At 41.7% G+C, this 24,897-nt stretch overlaps 1 protein-coding gene across 1 annotated transcript in view; it reads left to right on the forward strand.

Annotated features, from left to right (window-relative positions):
• LOC135989098 (zinc finger CCCH-type antiviral protein 1-like) overlaps nt 1-24,897 on the forward strand; it is a 30,165-nt gene extending 5,268 nt beyond the window's left edge. The window contains exons 3-12 of the mRNA XM_065635658.1: nt 4,494-4,746; nt 5,585-5,686; nt 9,022-9,145; nt 10,855-11,020; nt 13,392-13,512; nt 14,052-14,148; nt 14,895-14,973; nt 20,598-20,728; nt 22,159-22,310; nt 22,938-24,897. Coding sequence (XP_065491730.1) covers nt 4,494-4,746; nt 5,585-5,686; nt 9,022-9,145; nt 10,855-11,020; nt 13,392-13,512; nt 14,052-14,148; nt 14,895-14,973; nt 20,598-20,728; nt 22,159-22,310; nt 22,938-23,221 — 1,509 coding nt within the window. The 3' untranslated portion in view covers nt 23,222-24,897. The remainder of the gene's footprint in view (nt 1-4,493; nt 4,747-5,584; nt 5,687-9,021; nt 9,146-10,854; nt 11,021-13,391; nt 13,513-14,051; nt 14,149-14,894; nt 14,974-20,597; nt 20,729-22,158; nt 22,311-22,937) is intronic.

Raw genomic sequence — 24,897 nt, forward strand, 5'->3', positions numbered from 1 at the left:
ACCTGAACTGGGTTGCAAGGTAAGAAAAACACAACAGCACCCTAAAATCAGGGGGTTTTATACTTTCCCTCATCTTCTCTCTGGTTCTCCTAGGTTTTGTGTAATGGCAAAGGCAAGGGCAGTGTGCTTTCTTGATGTAGCTAAATAGTGCATTCCCTATTTAGCTGAGGCAGCACTTCATTCTGTTTGGTAGCTTCTTGTGATGTTCCTATGTAAAAATTTTGTCTTGCATGCTAACATCATCTTTCAATGCATCTTCCTCTGGATGGTTTACAAAATCACTCTCAACCAGATTTGGTGTCTTTAAATCTCTGTGAGCTTCACTTTGTGACTTAAGTGGCTGGTATCTCCACAACCCTAAAGTGATATTTTGTGTAACGGATGCTTCACACAAAATATTTGTCTTTTTAGTACTGTAGGAAACAATTATTTTGCAAATATAATAGGCCCAGGCAGGATGTCTCAGCCAAGCATATTTTAATAACAATTTTGCAAGACCGGGTGTTCTACCTAAAGGCAGGCACACCTAATAGGGCAAAAAGCCCCTGCTTATATCCCCCCAAAATCCCAGCTGCAATTTCCCTCCCCTGTTCCCCATTGGTTGGGTACTTCAGGGTTTACAGACTACCCCAACGCATACAGTACCCTTCCCCTTATCAATATGGATTCCCGGTACTTTGGCTACACTTCCCCCTAAATTAACTTGTAAATACAGGTATCAGTATGTATTCCAGGAAGAGACTGTGTTTTACATCAAGAATTCATAGTCCGATGTCTCTTGGTCCTTCCCCCTAAATTAACTTGTAAATACAGGTATCAGTATGTATACAGGTGTCAGTATATATTCTGGGGAGAGACTGTGTTTTACATTAAGAATTCATAGTCCGATGTGTCTCAGTCCTTCCCCCCTGCTGGGGTCAGGTGCCAGGTCCTCAGTTATGTAAAAACAACAGTTCTTCGTTAAATGTTCCTTACAGTACTCTCTCAGCTTTTACCTGATTCTGTATTTTAGTTATTTTTTTGTTTGTCTTGAGCAGGAAGGTGCAAGCACAAAAGCAATTTGTGTGCTCTGCGCCCCCCAAACCAGTGTCTGACAGAAGTCTTGTGCTTTTTTGGGTAGTTCTTAAACCAGTTTCAGGCCGCATGACACACTGTGCTCTCTAATTCTGGTTTTTCCTGGGGGAGATTATTTCTAGAAAGGAGCAGATATTGAAGTTAAGGGGGAAAGATTGGCTATGTTGCGGAAAGACGTATTAAGGAAGCAGTGATTTTAAGATTTTCTAGAGACATCCAGAGAACTATATTACTCCTTTGAACTACAGGACTACTGTGTAAGTGTATGTTACACCCCTTAGTTTGTGCTTGGTTGTCTGTGTCTGGTAGATGTTGGACTGTTTGTTTCCAGCTCAGTAACTTGAACAGTTATCTCAACTTGGAGCACTGGGAAAACAAATTGCATGTTTAAAGCCTTAACTTATTTTTATTGTTAGGTAGGCACTCAGATGAGGCATATACATTTTAGATGAAGGTAACACTTTGAGTGGTATCAGGCCCTCAAAATACAGCTACATTCTTCAACTGAGGAAGACCATTCCTTGGCAGTGGTGTAAGATTTGAATTCTTTAGTGACTGAAGTTGCAAAGCATTTCTCACAAGACTATTTGTCATTACCTATTCCGTATGTTCTTGATACATAGATCTTGGGTTCCTCTGTAGATGATAAGCCTTTCTGCATTCTCCTCAGACAAAGTTGGGGAAATGAGGGAGAGAAAAATGAAGTGACCCAAAATTCTGGCATAGGTGAATAATCACTTTGGATTGGCAGGTACTGGTGCTTTTGAACCTCATTAAGAAAGGCACATGATGCTTAAGATACATAGTTGGTTACTACTAAAGGCTATAAGGAGAAGAAATCATATGTTTCCCTTCTGATGTCGTGGGACCCAAGGACAATGCAGCCTCAGACAGACCTCTCTGGTAGAGCTGTGGCTTGTTCTGCAGAATTCCCATCCATGGTGAGGTTCAGCACCCTTGGTGTTCTTCACATCTTTCTAGCATTTTTCTGGGCAAACAAACCGCACACACGCACACACACACACACATACACACAAATCAAACCAAACCAACAAAAAAAAAACCCAAACCAACAAACAAACAAATAATTACACACAAAACAACAAACCAAAACTATTGGCCTTCTGTCCATATAAACCTGAATGTTCTAGACAGTAATTGGAGGTTCACTGAGAGTGTTATGCTCTTATGCATCTCTATAGGAACAAGCTCATACGAACTGAACGCACAGCTTGTATTGTTAAAGGCAGTCATTGATAATGGCACGGTATGTGCTCTCGTTATGTGGCTGTCACTAATGATAATGTATGAGCCTCTGCAACCAAGGCCTACAGGTAAACTGCCTAGATTTGCTAGAAGTCACTATCTCCTCATTATAATGTCTGCCATGGTGGCCTGCTACATTAGCTGAAAACAGGTCCAAAATTTATTTTCCCAGTACAAGAGAGTGACGGAGCTACTGGAAGAGAAGTTCAGTGAAGCGCCACTAAGATGAAGGGACTGGAGTGTCTTTCACATGAGGACAGGCTGAGAGAGCTGGTCTGTTTGGCCTGGAGAAGTGAAGGCTTACAGGGGTCTCATCAATATTTACAAACACCTGAATGGAAGGGCCTAAAGAGGACAGAGACAGGTTATTTTCAGTGGTGCCCAGAACCAGAGGCGATGAGCACAAACTGAAACACAGGAGGTTCCCTCTGAACATCAGAAAACGCCCTTCTACTGTGAGGGTGACTGGGCACTGGCACAGGTTGTCCAAAGAGGTTGTGGAGTCTCCGTCCTTGGAAATATTCAACAGCCATCTGGACGTGGTCCTGGGCCACCAGATGTAGGTGGCCCTGCAGGGGAATCTCTGCTCAGGCACCTGGAGCACCTCCTCCCCTTCCTTCTTCTCACCTTGGGGTCTGCAGGGCTGTTTCTCACACTTTGCCCACTGCCCCCCTCACTACCATGCAGCATTGTGCCCTTTCCTAAGTATGGTTTCCACCAGCTTGGCTGATGGGATCAGCTGCATCCTGTGGTGGGTCTGCTGCAGCCGGCTGTGTCCAGCATGGGGCTTCTTCTTGCAGAGGCCACCCCTTCTGCCAGCACCTTGTGTGGGCACCTAACAGATTGTGACACTACTGATGGCATTTTGTGATACAGCTAAGCTTAAATGTATAAATAATAGCCCTAATTGCAAGGAGGTAAATGGGAAGTTGTGATACAGTTGCACCAGCAGGGTGCCGGAGAACATGTAGGAGTAAAATCTGCAAGATATCGGGTAAAACTAAAACCCTGCAGAGCAGGCAGGAAGGGTGTGTGATGGAAGCAGAATAATCCAGTACAACAAGCAAGACCAGAACCGCAGAGGACAGCAGCTATCAGTGCTCACTGAAATCACATCAGTTCCGTGGCTTTGTGTGCTCCCACCTAATTTAGAGTAAGCTTGAGAAGCCCGATTGTTCTGTACATGATACTGACTGATGGTGATGAGGAATGCGCCTTTGGCAATGGGCATCGTTAATGAGTATGAATACAGTAAAGAGTTGTTTTGCAGTTGAAATGGACCTGACTTTTCAGTCTTTTAAACACTGCCAACCCAGCATCTCTTATTCCCTACTTGATAATATGTAAATATACATATAGTCAGTTGCAACACAGCATTGAAACTGTCTCTGTTGCTTGGTGCGGGGGTTGGCAGGGGATCTGGGAACAGTTGTGGTGTGATGCTGGGGCTGCCTGCCAGTCAGTTGTGTGTCCTCCTCAAAGCAGCTTTCTTGTGACCAGCAGCTCTGCTGTGCTGCAGGAGCAAAGTGTTGCTGTGGTGCTTGGTGGGCAATATGAAGGAGTTTTTGGTGTGCGATTTGTTCTCTTGGTCCAGTTCACTGCTTATGTCTTGTTTGGTGAGCAGAGGAATGAAGAAGTGCGTTACTTTCTCCAGATGTACTCATAATCTCAAAGCTGCCTTCTTATCTTTTTTAGATGCTCAAATCTTCAATGCAGAATAAGCTTTACAAATAGGAAGTGCAAATGCTGTTTCAGGTCCATTAAGTAATACTTCATTTGGCACAATATACATCTTTTTATGGAGACGCTTGTTCTTTGTTAGGGCTTTTGTTTTGTTTTTAATAGAATAACTGTAAAACAGTCAGTTGTTATGCAGCTGTCTTTCTTAGGAGTGCCAAAAATGAATGCTTGTTGGATTAGCTTTTCTTTTTATCGGGAAAAAAAACTCCGCACAACTTCAAAACTGAGTCAGATGAAAATGCCTGCTCTTCTATATGAGAAATCTGTCTGGATTAACGAAGTCACAATGAACATGTGCTTTTTAGTCACTGTTTTTCTGCTGTTAAAGCTGCATGCCTATAGAACAAAGGAAAAAATTACTATTTCTAATGTGCTTTTCCATTTCATACTGTATCTATCCTCCCCACTTCTAGGTCTGCCCATTTTACAACAAAAAGAGTGATACCTGCAACCAGAAAAAAAACTGCAACAAGCTTCATGTTTGTCGACACTTTCTCCACGGGGAATGTAGATTTTTTCCATGTAAGAGGTCCCATGACCTCTTACATAGCGATGCATTTAGAATGTTGAAAGCTGGAGGCATTGGTTTTGGCATAGCTTCAAACATCCAGGCTATACGTGATCACAAGCACATGGAATTCAACAAGGAACTCGAGGAGGGGAGAAGTGAGTTTTAAGAAACACTGAGTTTGAGTAGGATTCTGAGTTTGACAGAGGTAGAAGCTGTTCTTGCCTTACCTCACAGCTAAACCCCATCTTCCTTTCTGTGCTTTCAGTACACAACTACAAACCAAGGGAAAATGTATTGAAAAAACCCCAAAAACAAAATATGCTCCAAATGAAATACAAATGTTAAGTTACAGTTACCAAAATATATCCATTGCAATGCAGAGTTCAATCACAATACCAATGTGATTCCCATTACAGGCCTGTGTAATATGATAACCATCACGACACTGGGTGTCCCCTGTCCCCAGAAGGGAATACATGGGTTGAAAACAGCTCAAGCCCATTGCTCTATTCAGAATTGTTTTGTTAGTTGTTTAGTTTTTATACTCTTGTGTTGGGCTGAGCCCTGTATTCACTCCCACCATGCTGGTCTGGCAACTCAGAGTGAAACATTTATACCACCAGTGGATTCACTCAGCTTACAGCCAGTTATCTACAACAAAAGCCACCCTCTGGTCCCCTTTGTGTTGAGACAAAGTCACCCTCTTTGCAACAGCTGTGGTCAGTCACACCCTGTGTTGCTCTCTGAGCTTCATAGGCACATCACCCTTAGCCATCTCCACTGAGACTTCTTCCATGGGAGGGGTTTGTTGGTCAGTCACAAAGCCCCTGACTCACGTGATGGGCTGTACGGGGTATAATCAGACCCTGAAAGTACTTGACTTAGCTACTGCGGTCAAGTCCTTGTTATTTCTGGGATAAAATAACAAATGCAATGTCTTAAGAATTGTATTTTGGTAGGGGCAAATAAGGACTAATGCATTCTTTCCTGTAGAGAAAAAAGAAAACCCCTCTGCTAAAGCTCCGAAGGACAACAAAGAAGATAAGTGTGATGAGATATGCATGTTCTATGTCTCAAGGTACTGCAAAAATAAAGGTAAGCTTTATAAACAGCAATATCATCTTTGGAGAGTACTGTCTGCAGGGTCACTCTGCACTCAATGGCTCGGACTAGTGGTGGCCTATGGAGTGGCAGCGGCAATTGTGCCTCCTCACTTATCTATTTTGTTTCCAAGTCGTTAATAAACAATGTCAGAATTACAAACATAATCAGAGGAAAGTTTAGTGGGTACCCTTAAACTCTTTCTCCTCTGGATGATCCATCTATGGCCTATTTCGGTCCTGTTGATGGGGGCAGGCTTTGGGTATTGTTTCTGTGGCAAAAACACTTGAAGTGTTAAACGTTAGATTTATCTAATAGTTACAGAAAGTGTAAGAACTGGCCTTATGCTGTCATCACTGGGACCAGTACTATTCGATATATTCATCAATGACTTGGATGAGGGAATTGAGTGCACTATCAGCAAGTTTGCTGATGACACCAAGCTGGGAGGAGTGGCTGACACGCCAGAGGGCTGTGCTGCCATCCAGCGAGATCTGGACAGGCTAGAGAGTTGGGCGGGGAAAAATTTAATGAAATATAACAAGGGAAAACGTAGAGTCTTGCATCTGGGAAGGGACAACCCCAGGTTCCAGTATAAATTGGGGAACGACCAGTTAGAGAGCAGTATAGGGGAAAGGGACCTGGGGGTCCTGGTGGACAGCAGGATGACCATGAGCCAGCACTGTGCCCTTGTGGCCAAGAAGGCCAATGGCATCCTGGGGTGTATTAGAAGGGGGGTGGTTAGTAGGTCGAGAGAGGTTCTCCTGCCCCTCTACTCTGCCCCGGTGAGACCTCATCTGGAATATTGTGTCCAGTTCTGGGCCCCTCAGTTCAAGAAGGACAGGGAACTGCTGGAGAGAGTCCAGTGCAGGGCAACAAAGACGATGAAGGGAGTGGAGCATCTCCCTTATGAGGAAAGGCTGAGGGAGCTGGGTCTCTTTAGCTTGGAGAACAGGAGACTTGAGGGGTGACCTCATTAATGTTTATAAATATGTAAAGGGTGAGTGTCACAAGGATAGAGCCAGGCTCTTCTCGGTGACAACCAATGATAAGACAAGGGGCAGTAGGTATAAACTGGAACACAGGAGGTTCCATTTAAATTTGAGAAGAAACTTCTTCTCAGTGAGGGTAACAGACCCCTGGAACAGGCTGCCCAGGGAGGTTGTGGAGTTTTCTTCTCTGGCTGTACTCAAAACCCGCCTGGACGCCTTCCTGTGCAGCCTCATCTGGGTGTTCCTGCTCCGGCGGGGGGATTGGACTAGATGATCTTTTGAGGTCCCTTCCAATCCCTGACATTCTGTGATTCTGTGATCACTGACAACTGGTAACAGTGTGTCATCCTTTATTCCTGCTGTATCCTGTGTACATCAGATAATAGCCATATTTTCCCCTTTAAAAAGTGATGCAAGGTATTAGAATGTCTTAAGAAAACACAGTAGTTGTACGAGCTAAGCTAAAGATAAATCTAGTCTATCATCTATCTAGCAGTTGCAAATAGCAGAGGTCTGGGGGGGAAATATAAGCATAAACAATTTTATTTGGGGCTTGTCGCTTAACCTCCAAGTTAGGCTCTTCCCTGGTTATGAGGAGATACCAGGAGATTTTCTTTTGGTGAACTTTTCCTGTTACTTTCTAAAGGACTAATAACTTTTCTGACCACTTGGTCTTGGTGAAAGATCCACTTAAATTATGTCAGACTGTGTTTGCCTTTGCTTAAGATATGGACAATAACATGCTTGGTAACTATTTGGTCAGAGATGTTTGTGTGTCTTTAGCATTTCTCTAGTGGGTTTATGTTCTAGTAAAGATGCAGTTCTCCCATCAGAAGCACCTTTTCTTAGAGGCAGATGAGTAAGTTACTTTAGGGCATGATAATACTTCTTTTTCACCATTACTTTGAAGACAGACAGTACTCTTTTATGGGTATTTTATGGACCATAGAAATGAAATCTGGCCAAGAGACACCAAGTGTGTGTTTTGTCAGCAGCTTTTCAAGTTAATTTAAGCACAGCGCTTTCAAGGTAAATGCATTACAGCCATGTTAACAAAAAGAAGGAAGAAAGGAGTGAATGACACTATCTTCTTAACTGGAGTTTCCATATGTTCTGTGGTCAGATACATCAAGGGTCAGGAATGGTGAAGCTCCTTTTGGCTCTGTCTGTGCAGCAGCTACTCCAGCCTTGTCTCACATTTCTCAGACTCTCTGCTTCTTTAGGACCAGGCTTGAGGCTTAAGTTTATGAACTTTTGGACCCGCATAATGTGAATGGTGTATCCATGTGCAAGCTGTGGAGGTCAGGATCAAATCAGCTGTACTGCGACCACCAAATAGCTAAAACCAAATAATGGTTGGAGAGTTTGTGTGCTTTGCCGGGCCACATTTGGCTTGAAAGTTGTCACCAAGAGATTTGGTCCATACTCACATGTGGAGCGTACATCAGCTTCCCCCAGCGGGAGGCTGGGAGGTTCAGCCTCTGCCTGTGTCCAGCAGCATGCACTCATGCAGGGGTGTTAAGCATGTCTGAACTCAAACTTGCAGATATGTATGCATTGAAAAGACAGATGATTAAAAAAAACCCAAAATCCCCCAAAAAAACACTCCCAAAAAACCAACCCACACAGAACAAAAAACCAAACAAACAAAACCAAAGTCTTGCTCTTCCTATGTGAAGGGTATATAGCATTGCTGCAGGTCTTGCATGTGGGGCAGTTAAAAGTTGCTGCTTCCCATTTTCCAAGAAGAGAAGCAGCAATTCCAGCCGTGCCTGGCAGCCTTGTTAGTAGGGCAGTGAGCTACCTGTTCAGGGCCAAGCGTGGGGTCTCTCCTGGGGGAGTATTGCAGTCCTTGATGCTGTTTCATTCGTTGGGCTTGGCCTAAAAAAACATTCAGGCCTTGGTAATCACCCCATAAACTCTAAAGGACTAAGGGAAAGAGAGAACCAAATACATCGAAGTGCTTATGCAATGTGTAGACTAAGCTTTTTAGAGCTGAGAAACATGGTGGTACAACAGACACAAGTTTCCTACGTGTAGCCCTGTTCTCCCAGCTGCCAGTGTCCTGTCTCAGCAAAGGGAAGGTTGTGGTTTCTTTGAAATATATTTGGCAGGATGAGAGCTTATGTTGCTTTGCTAGATAAGACTGGAGAAACACATACCCCTATTGTTCAAACATATTTCTATTTTTAGCAGTCTGTCTTTATTGCTCCTACCAAAGTCCAGGAGATAAATCCAGAGTGTAAAAAAATGCTTGTTCCTTTTTTTTTTTTCCCCTTTGTCTTGCTCTCTCTGTTAAAATTGCAGAGCTCTTGACTATGTCTGATCTCATTACAGATAGATGCAGACTGGTTCATTACCATCTGCCATATCGATGGCAGGTATATAACGGGATCAACTGGAATGATGTTTCCACGATGGAGGAAGTTGAAAAGGCCTATTGTGACCCAAAAAACAGCTGGTAAAGTGATGCTGGACTGCTTGTTTAGCATACTGTTGTCCCAACACTGGGTTATTTTACCCGGTATGCAAGGAACCGAATAACAACCAGTCAAGATAATTGTTTATTCCATGTCTGTGCAGAGATGGGTGCTGGGTGGTAACTCCCCAAAGCTGGCACACTTTAATTAACATGCAGTAAACTTTTCATGCAGTAATTATCAGTACTTTCTACGATTATCCCTCTACTTAAAATTACAGCTTTCTCTCTTTTTACTGCCAATTCAGTGGGGAAGGGGCTTTTGTTGGTAGGGAGCTTTCCCTACCCAAGGCCAGGTTTTTTACTGTGTTAATTAGGATAGTTCACCCACAGTTCAAGTGACTCTCACTTTGGGTTTATCAGTGGCCTTGTTCCCTTCCTGCTTATCTTGGTGTTTTCTTGCCTAGCTAATTTATGGTGTCATCCTGTTCCTCCTTTCAGGTCCATGTCTGGTTAACTATTCTAAAAAGGTTGATTAATGTCCTTTGTCTTTATTTCTCTTATACTTCCAACACTTTGGTTGACTCCCTGAGGAAAAACTCTTGTTTTATTCCTAAAGATGCCTGAATTCCATAACTTCTGATTACTGAGCTTATCAGAATCTGGGAGGATATACAAATGAGAATTATTCTTTTCAAAAAGAAAAGTGATTGCATGGAAATATTACCCCATTTTTATCTTCTAAAAATAACAATATATTGAGTTTAAAATTCTGTACGGGGTAAAAAAAATGGGTGGAAGTTAATGCTTAGAATATTAGCATTTCAGATAATTAGTCATAATTTATTTATAATAATTAAGTTGGGTCTTGTAACAGCATTTCAGAGCTGGTCCTTCTCAATGGCTATTCCTTTCCTAATACGTCTAATATCTATAACACTAATAGAATATCTATAGTGTGCCTAGAGAAATTGTATGAGATGCCCTTTGTGTAAACAGCCCATCTTTTTTTTTTTAAAGAGAATGATTTTCCCTTTATCTTCTTTATGAAAGGCCCACTGTGAGCCACCTGGCTTCATAAGGCACCCAAAGCTTGGCCTCAATAAAATGGTACAGTACAGTCCTTTTGGCCCATGCCTCTTCAGACAGTAGATGATTTTGATTTGCAGTTTGACGAGGCTGCTGGATGGTGCAAATCACAAGCAAGATTCCCAAGAGGAGGCTGCTTTCAAACTCTTTCTGCATGAGAGCTGATTTTTTTTAAGCTTCCCAGGAGCAAGAGCCCAGGCGGCTCCAGTGATGAATGCGATTTACGGAACTCACAGCTGTGATTGCATCCTCTGTAGCCACAGGAAAAGAACAAAGTTGATAAGCTGCAGGTGTTTGCTGTCAAACTCCATCACGTACTTACCAACTTCCATTTTTGTACTGAGAAAAACGATAAACTTGTTTGTCACAGAAATACCTTTTTACGCATTGTGCATGTAGCCCCAGGCTGTCTGTAAAGCTGGCAGTGCAACATCTGTCTAGCAATGGAGATGGCATTCAGTGTCTCACAGGTCATAGTTCTCTTCTGAAGATTAGAAACAGTTTTCAGAGGTGCCATGCATGCTGTGGGAGATACTCTATTTCAAGCCTAATTACATTCAGGCAGTCACATTATACTAAAGAAGATTGCCCCAGCTTAAACTGGGGGTTAGAGGATAAAATATATACTGTTAACTGTAATAAACCTGGATTTGTCTTTACAGCATACTAGATAAGAACATTGATTTCCTGACAATGACCTGCGGTTCTTCTAAGCTGCGACGGCTCTCTACCCTGTCCTCAGTCGTAAAACCCACATTTATACTGACCACGCAGTGGATTTGGTACTGGAAGAATGACCAAGGCAAGTGGACTGAATACGGAGAACAGGTGAGTCCACGTCCTGTGCTTTGAATCACTTCTAATGAAATGTGTGAAGCCTCTTCCTCTGACTCCCCTTTACTCAGCAAGGTTAATTAAGTAAATACTTGTGCTTGAATTTTACAGTGTTAAGTAAGGCAGTGAAGCTACAGATGTCCATAACAGATTTGATAAAATGATGACAGGCCAGAGGGGAGGGAACCTCCCTGATCTCCTTGCAGTGAGGTTCAGTACGAACAATTGCCTTTCTTTGTGTCCGGATGATTTGTTATAACTACCTTCCTGACAAAGACCTTTGTTGGCAAATGCAGGATAGCAATATTCCTTTTTTTCAGCTGGTGTTGATCAGACTGTTTTGATGATACATGCTTGCTTCTCTAGTCAGATTCCCTTTTAGAGCTTTTTATGGCTTCTACACAGATTTAACATGTATACACTGTCCTTGAGATACATTGCCTTTTGAATTATTCAGGAAGTAGTCTTGCCTTCCTCCTAAACATTGTTCTGCTTCCGTGGACGTGCAAGGATTGCTATGCTCTCTTAGATCAAATGTTACCTTTTTCCTTGGGTGGCCAAATCCTCTTTGAGAGAGTGATCTATCTGAAAAATGCAGGAAAAGAAATAAATAAGGAATCTCTCCTTGCCCCAAGACAGATGAACTTTCCCCATCTGATTTACAGTATAGCTGCACAAACAGCAGAACAGGTGATGTGGAAAAGTACGCAGGGAAAGATGATGGATGGAGTGGCTTGGACAACGGTGGGCCTTGTTTTCAGACAGCTGAAATGCAAAGTGCCTCCATCAGCATATCCTCATATTTCACATTGTTTTGTACATTAGAGAATTATACTTGTGTCATGGTTTAAACCTGGTGTCACAGAGCAGATTTAGCATCTGCTGACTATGTCAGTTTGTCACATGGGAGATTTTAGACCATTTAAAGAACCACCACCAAAGCAGTTTTATTGAAGCAGAGTGTTGCAAAAGTGAGACTTAACAAAGTCCGATTGCAGGGTTCACTCTACTACTTATTGCACAGAGTTTATAATAATAATTCAAAGTTACCAATACAAAATCTTAGTACACTATAATATCAGTCACTTACCAAAGATCTAAGGGGTGTCTCGGCACTAAGGAGTAACCTTGAGAGGTGTCCCGGCTCAAGAGAAGATCATCACCATGCAGCCTATTGCTTAGCAGGGAGAGCTCATAAATGCTCAATCAGGCTGTCAGATTTATGGAGTAAAGTGGTTGGCTGGTAGTCAAATTACATCCAGTGGAAAAGGTAACCATGAGACTCCTTGTACCCACAACTTTCTTTGTTTCTTGACAAAGCAGTCTTGGAAGAACCACCAGCTATTCACGTGTTAATCGCATGATCAGTTTTCCAGTTTCCAAGCTCATATGCATCAGTGCTCACCATGTCAACCTGTTCCTGTGTGGGTTTTCAGAGAGCAGGTGGGAAGTAGAGAAGTTCATGGCCCAGTCATGGCCTAGACCGTTACTTCCTTTGGAGCCTGAACCAAACTACCACCTAGGTTGATCAAGGAATCAAGTGCATCCATCACACCCAGCTGGCAACTGAGCCTCACGCAGCTGCTCGCTCAGTCCCCCCAGTCGGTTGGGGAGAGAATCAGAAGGGTAAAAGTGAGAAAACTTGTGCGTTGAGATGAAGACAGTTTAATAGTCAAAGCAAAAGCCGCACACACAAGCAAGGCAAAGCAAGGAATTAATTTGCTACTTCCCATGGGCGAGGGTTCAGCCACGTCCAGGAAAGCCGAGCTCCGTCATGCATAACAATTACTTAGGAAAACAAAGACCATCATTCCGAATGTCCCCCCCTTCCGTCTTCCCCCAGCTTTATATGCTGAGCATGATGTCATATGGTATGGAATATCCCTTTGGCCAGTTGGGCTCAGCTGTCCCTGCTCTGTCCCCTCCCAGCTTCTCATGCACCCCCAGCTGACGCGCTGGTGGGGTGGAGTGAGGAGCAGAGAAGGCCTTGATGCCGTGTAAGCACCGCTCAGCAGTAACGAAAACATCCCTGTCCTACCAACACTGTTCTCAGCACAAATCCAAAACACAGCCCCACACCAGCTGCTATGATATCCCAGCCAAACCCACTACAACTTGTTGCAAAAATTTAAATAGGATGCATGCGTCTGTTATTACTAATTATGTATTTGTGTGTATGTCGTGAATGTTTGGTAATGGCACTTTGGGCCATGATAGTTCTGGGTAGCTTCCTCTTCATCTTATTCTTTGCCTCTTCTTTGCCTCTTCTTTCCCTCTACCCAGACTAGTTATCCAGGGTTTAAGTCCTGACTCTGTTTACTCATTACTCTTCTCTCTCTGTCTTTTCTTCTTTCCCCCCACAAAGGGAGAAGGGAGCAGTGTGAACTCACCATCTTCTGCTATTATAGAGAATTTGTATCTGGCTGATCCAGATGCCACCATATCTTTCCAGGCTGGCTCGCATCATTATGAGCTCAATTTTAAAGGTACTCATTTTAAGGTTTTAATTTAAAACTATGCAGTGCTTTTAACTTTCAAGCTATCCTAGCTTTTAGAAACCATGATTTCTTTTGCTAACATTACCTGATTTACTCATTGGAAGGAAAAGTGAGGTAGCAATGACCCAGAGAAAATTCCTTACAAAAGTAACCTTCCCCCTTGCTTCTTGACACTATCCAGATTCACATAGGAGCAGAAATAAAAATATATGTAGTCTTCACAAAAAGTCATAGTAAAACTTAAGTGAGTTAACCCTGCAGATGGTAAAAATGAAAAATCAAGCATCTTGCTGTGCTGTTGAAGCAACGTTTAAAAAGTATGGATGACTTAAAGGAGCAAGCAAGATAGGCACCGGTTAAATAACAGTGTTACGGGAAGAACAAGCAGCTTACATAGGCTTTGTGCAAATATTCCTCAGCAGATAGAATTGACAATGAGTATGCCACTTTTCATTAATGACTGTCATTCATTAATGATGCCATCTAGTAGACTTATAATGACTTTTTCCTTCTCTTTTGCCCTCAAGAAATGATCCAGACAAACATCGCTTTTAGAACTCGAAGGCCGGTCCGCAGGCGACCAAAGTTTGTGTCTTCTGAAGATGTGCAGAAGATAAAGAAAGGGTAAATTATGCTCTTTAAATTCTTGGTTTTTCATATTTCAGAAGGAATTATAATGGCTGCCAGTGCTGGCAGTAATTGTGCAGGGAACACAGCTGTTGCTGGAAGAAAACATATCCATTTGACTGAACAGAAGCTACATCACAAACTGCTGGCCTGGTGCACCACCTGGTTTCTGAAACAGATGTCACTCCAGGTACCACATCTACAGGACTGGTGATGGACAGTTGTTTCTCAAAGAATCAACTGAGAGAGGACTGTGACAATTGAATCATAGAATCATTTTGGTTGGAAGAGACCCTCAAGATCATCAAGTCCAACTATTACTGTATTACTAACTATCACACTGTCATCAAACCATGTCCCTAAGTACCTAATCTTTGTGTCTTCTAAATACCTCCTGAGATGGTGACTCCTCCACTTCCCTGGGCAGCCTGTTCCAATGCCTGACAACCCTCTCTGTAAAGAAATTTTTCCTAATATCCAATCTAAACCTCCCCTGGCGCAACTTGAGGCCATTTCCTCTCTTCCTGTAGCTTGTTATTTGAGTGAAGAGACCGGCCCCCACCTTGCTACAAATGTCAGCATGCAAAGCCCAGCTCACAGTATGAGGCCGTTTCCCAGTTTCTTTGTGGTTTATTTTGTTTATTTTTGAATGGAGGAATTGGCCAAAGGGGATGCTGCCAGTTCGAATGTTCAGAGCAGAACTAGGATTACTAACACCTTATTTTCTGCCTGTTTGCAAACAGCCCGAGGGATTCTTCTATTCCAAATCAAGCCTATCCTAGCCACTGGGATCCGTCTGCACTGCCTGATGTGGGATACAAGGTACTTTTTTTTGGTCTTGTAATTCTGATGGAAAGGCACTATTCAAAGGAGGATGCTGCTTAACTGAGGCAATTGTAACTGGATTGTTGCTAAAAAGGGACAGGAGTGATTTCTTGGATGGGGGTGCTAAAGATCTAGGTGATCTCCCAAGAGTTCCTGAAAGAGGTACCAAATCCCATGAACTTCATCTGCATTTTAGGCATCTATATACATGCAAAACCAAAACTCAACAATTCAAGATAGAAAGATTCACTGTTAAAAATGTACTAATGGCTTACCTTGGTGACTTGGTGGACCAGTTAAGTGAGGGGCTTCTGTGAAGTGTGCATTTCTTCACTAGAAGCTGGGCTGAGACCAAACCTTTTCTGTGTAAGCCAGTAAAAGGCCATCCGATGATAATACAGGGTGTTTCAAAAAGATGGACCCAATTTCAAAGCACTATGTTTCACAATGGCAACATGTTACGTTACAGTTATACAAAAATTTACAAACAATTTAATGAGTTATTAAGTTTTAGTAACCTTTTTATAAATGCCCTCTGTTCCCTCCACATGCTGTATGGACAATATCGAGACAATAGTTGAATTTGTCCTGAACGCCTCTCAAAGTGTCTTCTTCCACTGAGGTCACCACTGGCATGATTCTGTTTTTGAGGTCATCCAGATTAGTCGCTAATGGTGGCACAAAAACATGGTCTTTGGCGCATCCCAACAAGAAAATTCGCAGGGTGTAATGTCTGGGGATCTTGGGGGTCAAGAGTGTAGCACCAATCTTGGGGTCCCAGGAGATCTATCTAACATTGAGGCAGTGTTTCAAATTTGGTTCACCTTTTTGAAATACCCTGTACCATATTTGGTGGTGGTGGATAAAGTCTGGATTGGAGACCTAGGAGAGGAAACCTCTGTGTGCTCTTTGAAGTCACCCAGTACTGTCACATACATCACAGATCTGAGCACAGACCACAGCCTGAAGGAATGGCAGAAATCAAGAGTTACAGCCAATAATATCTAAAAACATTTGCTGTGATCTCTTCAACAAAATAAAACAAAACAAAGCCCTGCCAGCCCAGACTCTATGTTCCTATTATGTCTACCCAGACCAAAAATGTGCAGGTATTTTTAAAATTACTAGTTCTAATGGTATTAAGAAATGGTCATTTTGGAAGAGTAACACAGTGGAAGTGCTACGGTGTGCTAGGAAAAAAAAAAAAAGGCTTTTATGTGTTACACTTGTCCTTTTTTTGTAGTGGTTTTGACTCTGAGTAAGGAACAGTGTAAAACACAGAGCATAAGAGGTTTTCCTTGTTGACCATGTGAAAAAATGTTTTATGATGCTGAGCATGTTGTGTTGGCACAGATACCTTGATGGCCAGGGAGAGAACAGAAGGAATATTTCCAGAATTCTTTCTGGCTACTTTCGTTTGACTGAGGGCTCCATTGCTGGTCTCAGTCTTTGTGTATTATTTTCCCTTGTGTACTTACTTTGGCAGTGGCATGAGAACCAGAAATACCATGTCTCTCAGCTTCTGTGGGCTGGCTTCTGTTACTCTGCTTTGTGCTGAATGTTTCATTTTACCCTGACTACCCTCTTGCATTGAATTATGTGTTCCTCAATGTAATACATGTATCCAGCTATGTGTGTATGTAGAAAATTAATCTAAATACAGTTCTGATAAAAAATCAATGGGTAAAATTTAAGTCAACTGCTCTGTACATTAGCTCCTTTCAAACAGCAGTTTTTCACAATTAGGAAACCCCTCGCCCCAATTTTTCAAGATTGTAAAAGTGTCAGGTGTCCAGCACCTGCTGAATGAAGTAATAATAATTTTGTTTGGGAACCTGGCAGACAGACCTTTTGAAGATTTGGGCCTGTGATGTTTTGAGCTTTTGTCAAAATAATAAAGGATATAGGTAATCAGCTCTTCCCTTGGTTTATCAGCAGCTTAACTTGAATTTTTCAAAAGAATGCCAGGAAGACATGTAGTTCAGTTCCTTTTAGGTCTCTGAGTTGTATTTACTTAACTGCTTCACTTACTTACTTTGCAAACGTCAGTCTGAATTTTAGCTGAGTCTATTTGTTGAGGTGTTTCTGGAGTCACTGAGGTGAGTGCGAGAGGCTTTGGAAGGTGTTGTGGAGATCCGTGGTATCACTAGTGGTACTCATGGGGATGCGTGAAACAGAAGGATCATCTCGTTTCCTGGAGCTCAGTGCACTTGCCGAGTTGGCACCTCAGAAAACCATCTCTTAACTTGTAAACTGAGCAGCTTTCGTAGGAAAGGAAAAGTTAATTCTGTACCCAAAAAGTGAAAAAGCCCACAGTACCTGTTGGCACTAAAAATGAGAGCCTGGGTTAGATTCAATATTTCTGTGGGACCCTGAGCCTGGGTTTTTTTGCAGTAGGTAATATTGGGACTGGCTGGGATTCTGTGTGCAGGGGGTGACTATCGCAGGATCTGACAGTTGCGATGTGCTGAATTCCCTTCTCCTCAGACAGTAGACAAATAATCCTGGCAAAATTTGCTGCACTGGAAGTGATCCATTTTAAAAAGGAACACTGATATGAGATAGGGAGGAAGTCATCTTTGCTTAAAAAGAGCAGTTTTGTTTTGGTAACATAGCTTTTTTTTTGAGTGTTGCGGTGTCTTAATCTGCGAGTCACTTAAAATCATAGTTCTATAGAAAGTAAAGAGTATGAAATGCACAATGGAAATTGGTAACACCTGCTTGGAAAGTTGGTGTGAACTTTTTCTGTCTTTGTTTGACAGATAAAGTGGAATTAGTAGTTGGTAAACCTTTTAAAGGCAAAAAAAAGAAAAAAAATATCAATATTGTCTTGGAACTTCATGCTGGGTTTTAAATGCTATCTTTAATTTATAACCAAGATGTGCAATGAATGTGTGGGTTTATGTCAGAGGATTAGTCTCTGTGTGGCCGTATGTTGCTGAATCCTGACATGCGCGCCAAAGATTGCCGTGCTGCAGCAGGAGTGGGAGCTGATGCAATGCAAGGAGTCTGTCCTGTGTACTTTATAGGCATCAGTTCTGGTTGGATCACTGTCACTATTACAAACTCTGCTGCTTCCAAAACCTAAGTTAACCAGAGATCACAGTTTGATATCACAGAGTACTGTTCTTGTACAGTCATACGCTAATGGAAATTATTGTCAGGGCAGTGATTCTTTCTCTGCCTCAGAAACTCTACTCCTTGATAGCGGGTTAGCAAACATTTATGCTTTCTAGGATCTTCCTTTTTAGGTCTGAAGATGAAAATAGCTGAAGAAGTTATGTTGTTATGAAGTACCAACCTGCAGTAGCAATGTGGTGTTACCCTTTACTAGCACGGGAAGCATCCTTGGGGAAATAGGGCGAATCCCACCAAGTTTTCATGCAGGAGAACTGGCTTTGTTGCTTGGAGGCCATCAAGTAATAAAATAATTGAAGTACCTTTCTTACAGGATTAGGCCTTGGACCACGCGACTGACCCTGCGTTTTATTTTACCCAGCAAGGTTACGGTTCCTCAGTAAAAGATGCAACGTAGCTGCTAGGGGACAGACTGCCTCAGCTTATCGAATTATTGGGTATTCTGCTGCTTAGAGAACTTGGTTAGAAATGGCTTATAAAGAATTTGATTAGCCTAAGTAAGTTTGCTTAGCTTAACTTCTGCAGCCGTGAACCTTCAAACTCTCTACTTCCTTAATTAAAAAAGGCCTCAGAGTCTTCAAGCTGGAAAGGGATTTGCATCCCTGGAGATAATGAAAGAGACAGAAGGGCCTCCAACTGAAGACAAAACAGAAGAACGTTTTGGTTTGCCAAGAAGTTATTTTTCTCCAGCTGCAGGTGCAAAATAACAACTGAAGGTCAGGACTTCGACAACCTGCCTGACGAAAATGAAAAGATCCAATGAAGAACGGGGAGACCCCAGACTCTGATTGTACAACTGGGCATTGGGGCTTGGATCGTGGGGGTATAATTGTTCAAGGCTTTTCCTGCTGAGGTTCCTTCTTCAGGAGACACCAGCTTGAGCTGCTCTGTGCTGTAACTTGTGAATAAATTACCTAAGAAGAATTCCTGGAATCCATGCCCGAGTCTCTGCTACGGGAAACCTAAGGAAAAGAAATTTCCTTAACAATCGCAAAAACGTATTTGTAGTCTAAATAAGAATTGCTTATTTATAAATAAAAGATGTAGTACTGAAGTATAGTGACGTAATTTTCATCTTGTAGGTGATGGTGAGCAACTTGAGCTGTGGTGTTGCAGAGCATGCACATAATACTCGCCCATCAAAATTGGTTTTTATGTCGTGTTGTAAAGCAGCTTTGGAAAATACTTCTGAATGAAGGCATGGGAAAATTCATTTAACCTTGTAAAAGCTTTTTAATAAATTCAAAGAAATAATTCTTTCTTGTGTAGCTGGCTTTATTCTTAATCCTTAGAAGACTTTCCTATGATAGACCTCTTCATCAGTAGGTATTTAATGCACAAGCTGGACATGACGTCCAGAAAAACTCTTCTTTATTTATATGCAGCTCTGAAATATAAGTCCTATTCTATCTTGTCTCTAAGCTCAGCCTTCTAAAACGGGGAGCTTTTGCCTGACAGGTTAAGATGTTGATTTCCTGTTACCTCCTAGGATGACTGCAGCTTTCCTGCTTAAAACACAACTTGGATACGTGGGATGTTGTACATTTCACTGTAGGTCATCTTGAATCTCCACTGGGCTTAGGCAGCAGTAAAGTGGCAAGTGTTACCAAGTGACATCAGTCTGCCAGCATTAATCGTTTTCAGTCAAATTTATGGAGGATAGGTGTTTATTTGAGAAGAGTAAAGACACAGATTACTTTGGAGACATAATGGAAAATTTATGCATGACATAAGCAAGCAGAAGAGCTCAAGTCATGTTTTGATTATTGTTTGCATTAGCTTTTCATTGGGAAAAATGTGCATTTCTTGATGGCTTTTTAAACATGAAACGTGTGGATAAATAGACTTCGTTTCCTTTAGCAAAGAAGGAGATACATTTGCTTAAGCAGGTATTTAATGTTAACATTCCTATTAAAATCTTAATTGTTCTCCTGTGTTTAGAAATCTAGCTTTTTTCCTTAGGTATATATTTAAATGCAGCTTTCCAAGTTTTAACTTTGAAAAGTTAAGGAGCTATGATGCTGGGAGGTTGTGTGCATTTTGTTTGTTTCATCTTTAATAGCTGAAGCTCCCTGAAATGTCTGGTTACAAATGGTACTGTTATCTAACACCTTTTGTTCTTAATCAGCTTTATATGTAAAACTGGAATAATCGGTGAAGTTTTCTTTTTTTTTGAGATTTCTATTTCATTGAGATTTAAAATGTGCGCCCTTACTTGGAGATGGTAGACATTTAATTGATCTTTTCGCTGTCAGCATCCTTCCTGAAGAGAGGTGAGATATCCTTGTGAAGCAGGAGGGACACACTGATTTACATATTGTTTGTCCTAATTATTGACATAGTCACGCTCTAAAGCATTAAATTAACCTTCATAAGTATAGTTTGGGGACCCTTTGAAAGTATATCTGCTGTAATTGGGCTTCTGCATGTTACAAGCGAACTGAAGCCTCATGTCATCTTTTGCTTTGGTTTTTGTTTTATAGGCGGTGGAGATCAGCAAAACGACGTCTGAATACCACAAAATAACGCAGCTGTTTCAGCAGACCATGGGAAGCTACAGTGTCGTTAAAATACAGAGGATTCAGAATCCATCCCTCTGGAAGGTGTTTCAGTGGTTAGTATTTGTTTCCTCATCCTTACAGGGAGGGAGTCTCCAAGATCTGCTGGCCTGTATCTGCTTCCTGGGAAAGAAAAGATGTGAAATCTGTGCTTTCACCTGGCTGGTATTTCCTTCTTAGAGGCAGTTTCAGGAGTGAAATAAAGTGCCTAAGGCCTTCCAGAGAATGCTGTGCTCTCCAGGGCAGGTTCCCTTCTCGTTGCTCCTTGGAAGATGCAGGAAGGGGTAGGGACAGAAAGACATGAATGACACAAAATCGGGATGAGGATACTGACAGTGATGTGGAATAGCGTGTTGTCTCAGAGATTGATCAGTACCTGCCTGCTGCTCACATGTCCTGTCTGTTACAAATGTTTATCCGTTCAAGTATAGGAAATACTTGCTAAAAAAAAAGAGCGTAAAGGGTGCTTGGGTCTGTCTTTTCCCTGTCAGATTTATTTAAGGCTTTCTCAAGAGTTTGATTACCTTTGCTGAATGAAGTCAGTCTTCACTGAGAAAGAATCCTTCTGCTTTAACGTAATCTCCTGAGTTCCAGAGCTCCTTTCTGATTTTCTACATCTGCATCGGCAATACCGAATGCCAGGTCCTTATGCCAAGCTAGAAACCAACAGATTTGAGCTGGTGCTAGTGACAATAAATGACCACGTTCAAGTCAATTTGGTAGCAAATTAAACTGTTACATAGAATGGTTGTCTAGTTTAAAACAAAAGCACAGGTACTTAAAAGAAGCATTCAAGGACTGTATGAAATGGTACCGGAGAAGAAAAATACTGCTCATATAAGTACTTTCACCTGCAAAGTGATTGAACCCAGGAAGTTATCAGCTAATAATTTCCTAAAACCTTTTTATCACGCAAAACTTAAGACACTTCGGAACATGTAATAGTGCAAACTTTTTATCCTCCTCCAATGAGATAATTAAGCAAACCAGGCAGTTTAACATTGCCAAGGTCTCAATGAAAAAATTTCCATCCATTGCTCTTAACTTTTCATTTATACAGTCTACAAGTGGGAAGAATTCTCCCCTCTCCCTGGCTCTGTTTACTTGGTAGCTGATCACCTCCCGAAGAATATTACTGTCCTGTTGGCTTCAGTAGCTTCTGAAAACCTGTGGGATGTCCAGATGCTGTGAAATAGGGGTGGAAAATACTGGCTGAGCCTTCTGTTGTGATTTCTCTTTTTGATACTGCTCATGGCTCAGTCTGACTCTGGCCTAAATCAGGAAGGTCTTCAGTGGTGAAAGAAAGCTCAGTTTCTCTCCTCCTGGCTCCATGTCCTCAGCTGCACCGATCTCGCTGAGGGGCAGGAGCTCAGCCTGCATGGCAGCTGATATTTACATGTACATTATAGTCTTTTTTTGGTTTTTAAACCACTTTCTCCCTTTTTTTCCATGGCTCATACTCTCCTCCTCTGCATTTTTCTGTTAGGCAAAAGGAGCAGATGAAAAGGGAGAACGGAGGGAAGGAAGTAGATGAAAAGCTCCTTTTCCACGGAACCAAGAGCTCCCTCACGGATGCCATCTGCTTTCACAACTTCGACTGGAGAATTTGTGGAACCAATGGAACTAACTATGGAAGGGGTACGTAGGAAGCGACTCTGTGTGTTTGATGTCTGCATAAGACTCCTCTGATACTAGAGCAGTCAGTTTTGGAGTCTTTAGAGGGTAAGAAAAAGAGGTAGGAATTGGTATTATGATCTTCCCTCTGAAGAGGACAAGGACTTGCTTGGTGTGGTGGTAAGCCTTTTCACAAGGTTTTAAGAGAATTAAGGCAGGGATTTGAAAAAGCCCCTGTTGCTGTAGGTGGGATCTTCTGAAGGCTCCAGGTCATAATCCAACCTGCCAGAGAAATGGCCTCTAGTCTTCATGGCAGGGAGCAAGAAGAGTGCACGTTCCCTCAGTATGATTGTGGAAGGTCCTCATGTTTTCCTGTCTTTCTCTCTTATCATAACACACATACCTGTAGTATTCTTATATGGTGGTTGGTTTGTTTGTTTGTTTTAAATTATTCCAAAACCAGCAAATTCTGAATGGAAGTTCTGTGGTGAAATCCTTTTCCTTGTGAAAGTTTCTGTGGTGTTATGTAAACTTAGAAAGAGGAGACCTGAAAGTTGGGCCAAACAACTCCTAAAAAAACAACGCAATCCTCAGTTTTTGCTGTCACTTTATATATATTCCTTATAACCATGTTTTCATATCGTTTTCTAGGAAGTTACTTTGCTAGAGATGCTTCCTACTCGCATTCGTACTGCCAGCCTGGGTTGAAAACAAACATCATGTTCGTGGCTCGTGTGTTGGTTGGAGATTATGTTAAGGGCAACGCAACCTACGTTCGTCCCCCAGCAAAGTCTAGCAACGGGCTTCGGTTTTATGACAGCTGTGTGGATAATGAGTTTAATCCCTCCATTTTTGTTGTCTTTGAAAAATACCAGATTTACCCAGAGTATTTACTAGAGTATAAGGAGGAACAAAAAAACTGTATTGTGTCTTAGAAGAATCAGAGCTGTTTGTATCACTCATTTTCTGTATTGTGAGTGTTCTCATACTTCGTGACTTCCTTCTTTTTAAAACAATCCCTTGGAATGTTAATCCAAATAATTTCTGTATTGAGGAGGGCTGGAAACACAAATGTTACATTTGTTGATACTAATTGCCTTGTTTTCTCCTCTTCCTCTCTTAAATGAAGCATAGACTTTTGGATAACCATAGCAGAAAAATCAGAATCGTGGGATGGGAAATTGAATGTTATGATTTCTGTGGGCAAATAATTGTAAATGCATTTTCTTAGGAATAGAGTAGGGAGGTTTTCTCTTTGCAAACAGTTAAGAGGAAAATTAGCAGCACAGTAGCTTCTAAGCAAACTCTTAGGTTTTTAGTAGTCAAATAATCTTCTCAGTGTAGAATATGGCTGTTCTTGATCCTCTTCTCTATCACAATTCGAAACAAGTCAGTGTACGTAAGAATGGCTTAGCTTTCAAAGTCCTGCTTGTTAATGCTGATACTAGTTTCAAGTTTAAAATGCTAAAACAAAAAGAAAATTAAAAGCTTATTTTAAGTCCATGTCATAAGTTCTCAAGTGGAGAAGTTTCAGCTGTAAGACAGCAGCTACTGTTGTGATCAGAAAATTGTTGGATCAGATGCTTTTTGCAGATCTGCGGTAATGTGCTCTGTGACCTACACAAAAATAGAGCTCAAGCGGAACTGTGAAAGTCACAGTTTATAAAGAAGCAGGTAGTAAAATTTGGTGGTTTGCCTGCAACTAATGGCCGTAAGTATATAAAGGCTGTGTCACAATGAGCCAGGCTTTCAAGTGAACGCGGCCACGTGTTTTAGCAATGTGAACATTTGCTTCGCAAATACTATAGGACAGGAGAAACATCTTCAGAAGCGTTGATATTTTCTGTCCTATTTGTATATGTTAATTTTCGTATTTGCAGAAATATGACATGACTGGAAGAGACCAGTTTGTTCTTTCGAGGCCAGTAGTAGAACTGCTGTCCTAAGACGTTTCGTATATGTGTTTTGTTGCCCACATTGCGTTGGGCAACTCTCTGAGAACTCACTGACAAGTGTAGTTCCTCTTTGTGTTTATAGGTCGCTGTTCCTGATCCTGGATACCGCTGCCCTGGGTCTGCTTTTTGATACGCTTGCTTTGTCTTTGTCAGTGATGTACAACGCTACTAATGGTGGTTAATCCCATTTTATTAAGTTACATGCTTTTTATTGTCCCAAAAAGAAAATATAGCAACTCTATGAGAGTTTTTACTGAATTTTAATACCGAGTTTGTTAGTTAATCGAGCTGAAGACCTTCTGTACAGAGAAGTCTTATTTAGGCAGTCTATCTGTTAAGAGGGAAACTGTTGCTGAGGTCCAAGGAGCAGTAATTTTTGCTTTCAGATAAGATTTACAGTAATACAAACAGCAAACCGGTTATTTGCATCTTCGATACAAATCTGTCAACCATGTGTGTTACTCAAAGTTTGCAAGTTACCAAGAGGAAGGGGAAATATATAAAATGAGGAAATCTTCAAAATTACTGCCTTAGAACTAAATGAAAATTGCATCACTAATGCCTTAAAGGGGAAGACGACCACTTTTTCAGATCTCTCTCACTTTCGTTTGTCTGTAGAGTTCCTGAATCACTGAATTTTGCCATATTTGCAAATA

Source organism: Caloenas nicobarica, chromosome 1 (assembly GCF_036013445.1).
Source record: "Caloenas nicobarica isolate bCalNic1 chromosome 1, bCalNic1.hap1, whole genome shotgun sequence".
NCBI classification, from domain to species: Eukaryota; Metazoa; Chordata; class Aves; order Columbiformes; family Columbidae; genus Caloenas; species Caloenas nicobarica.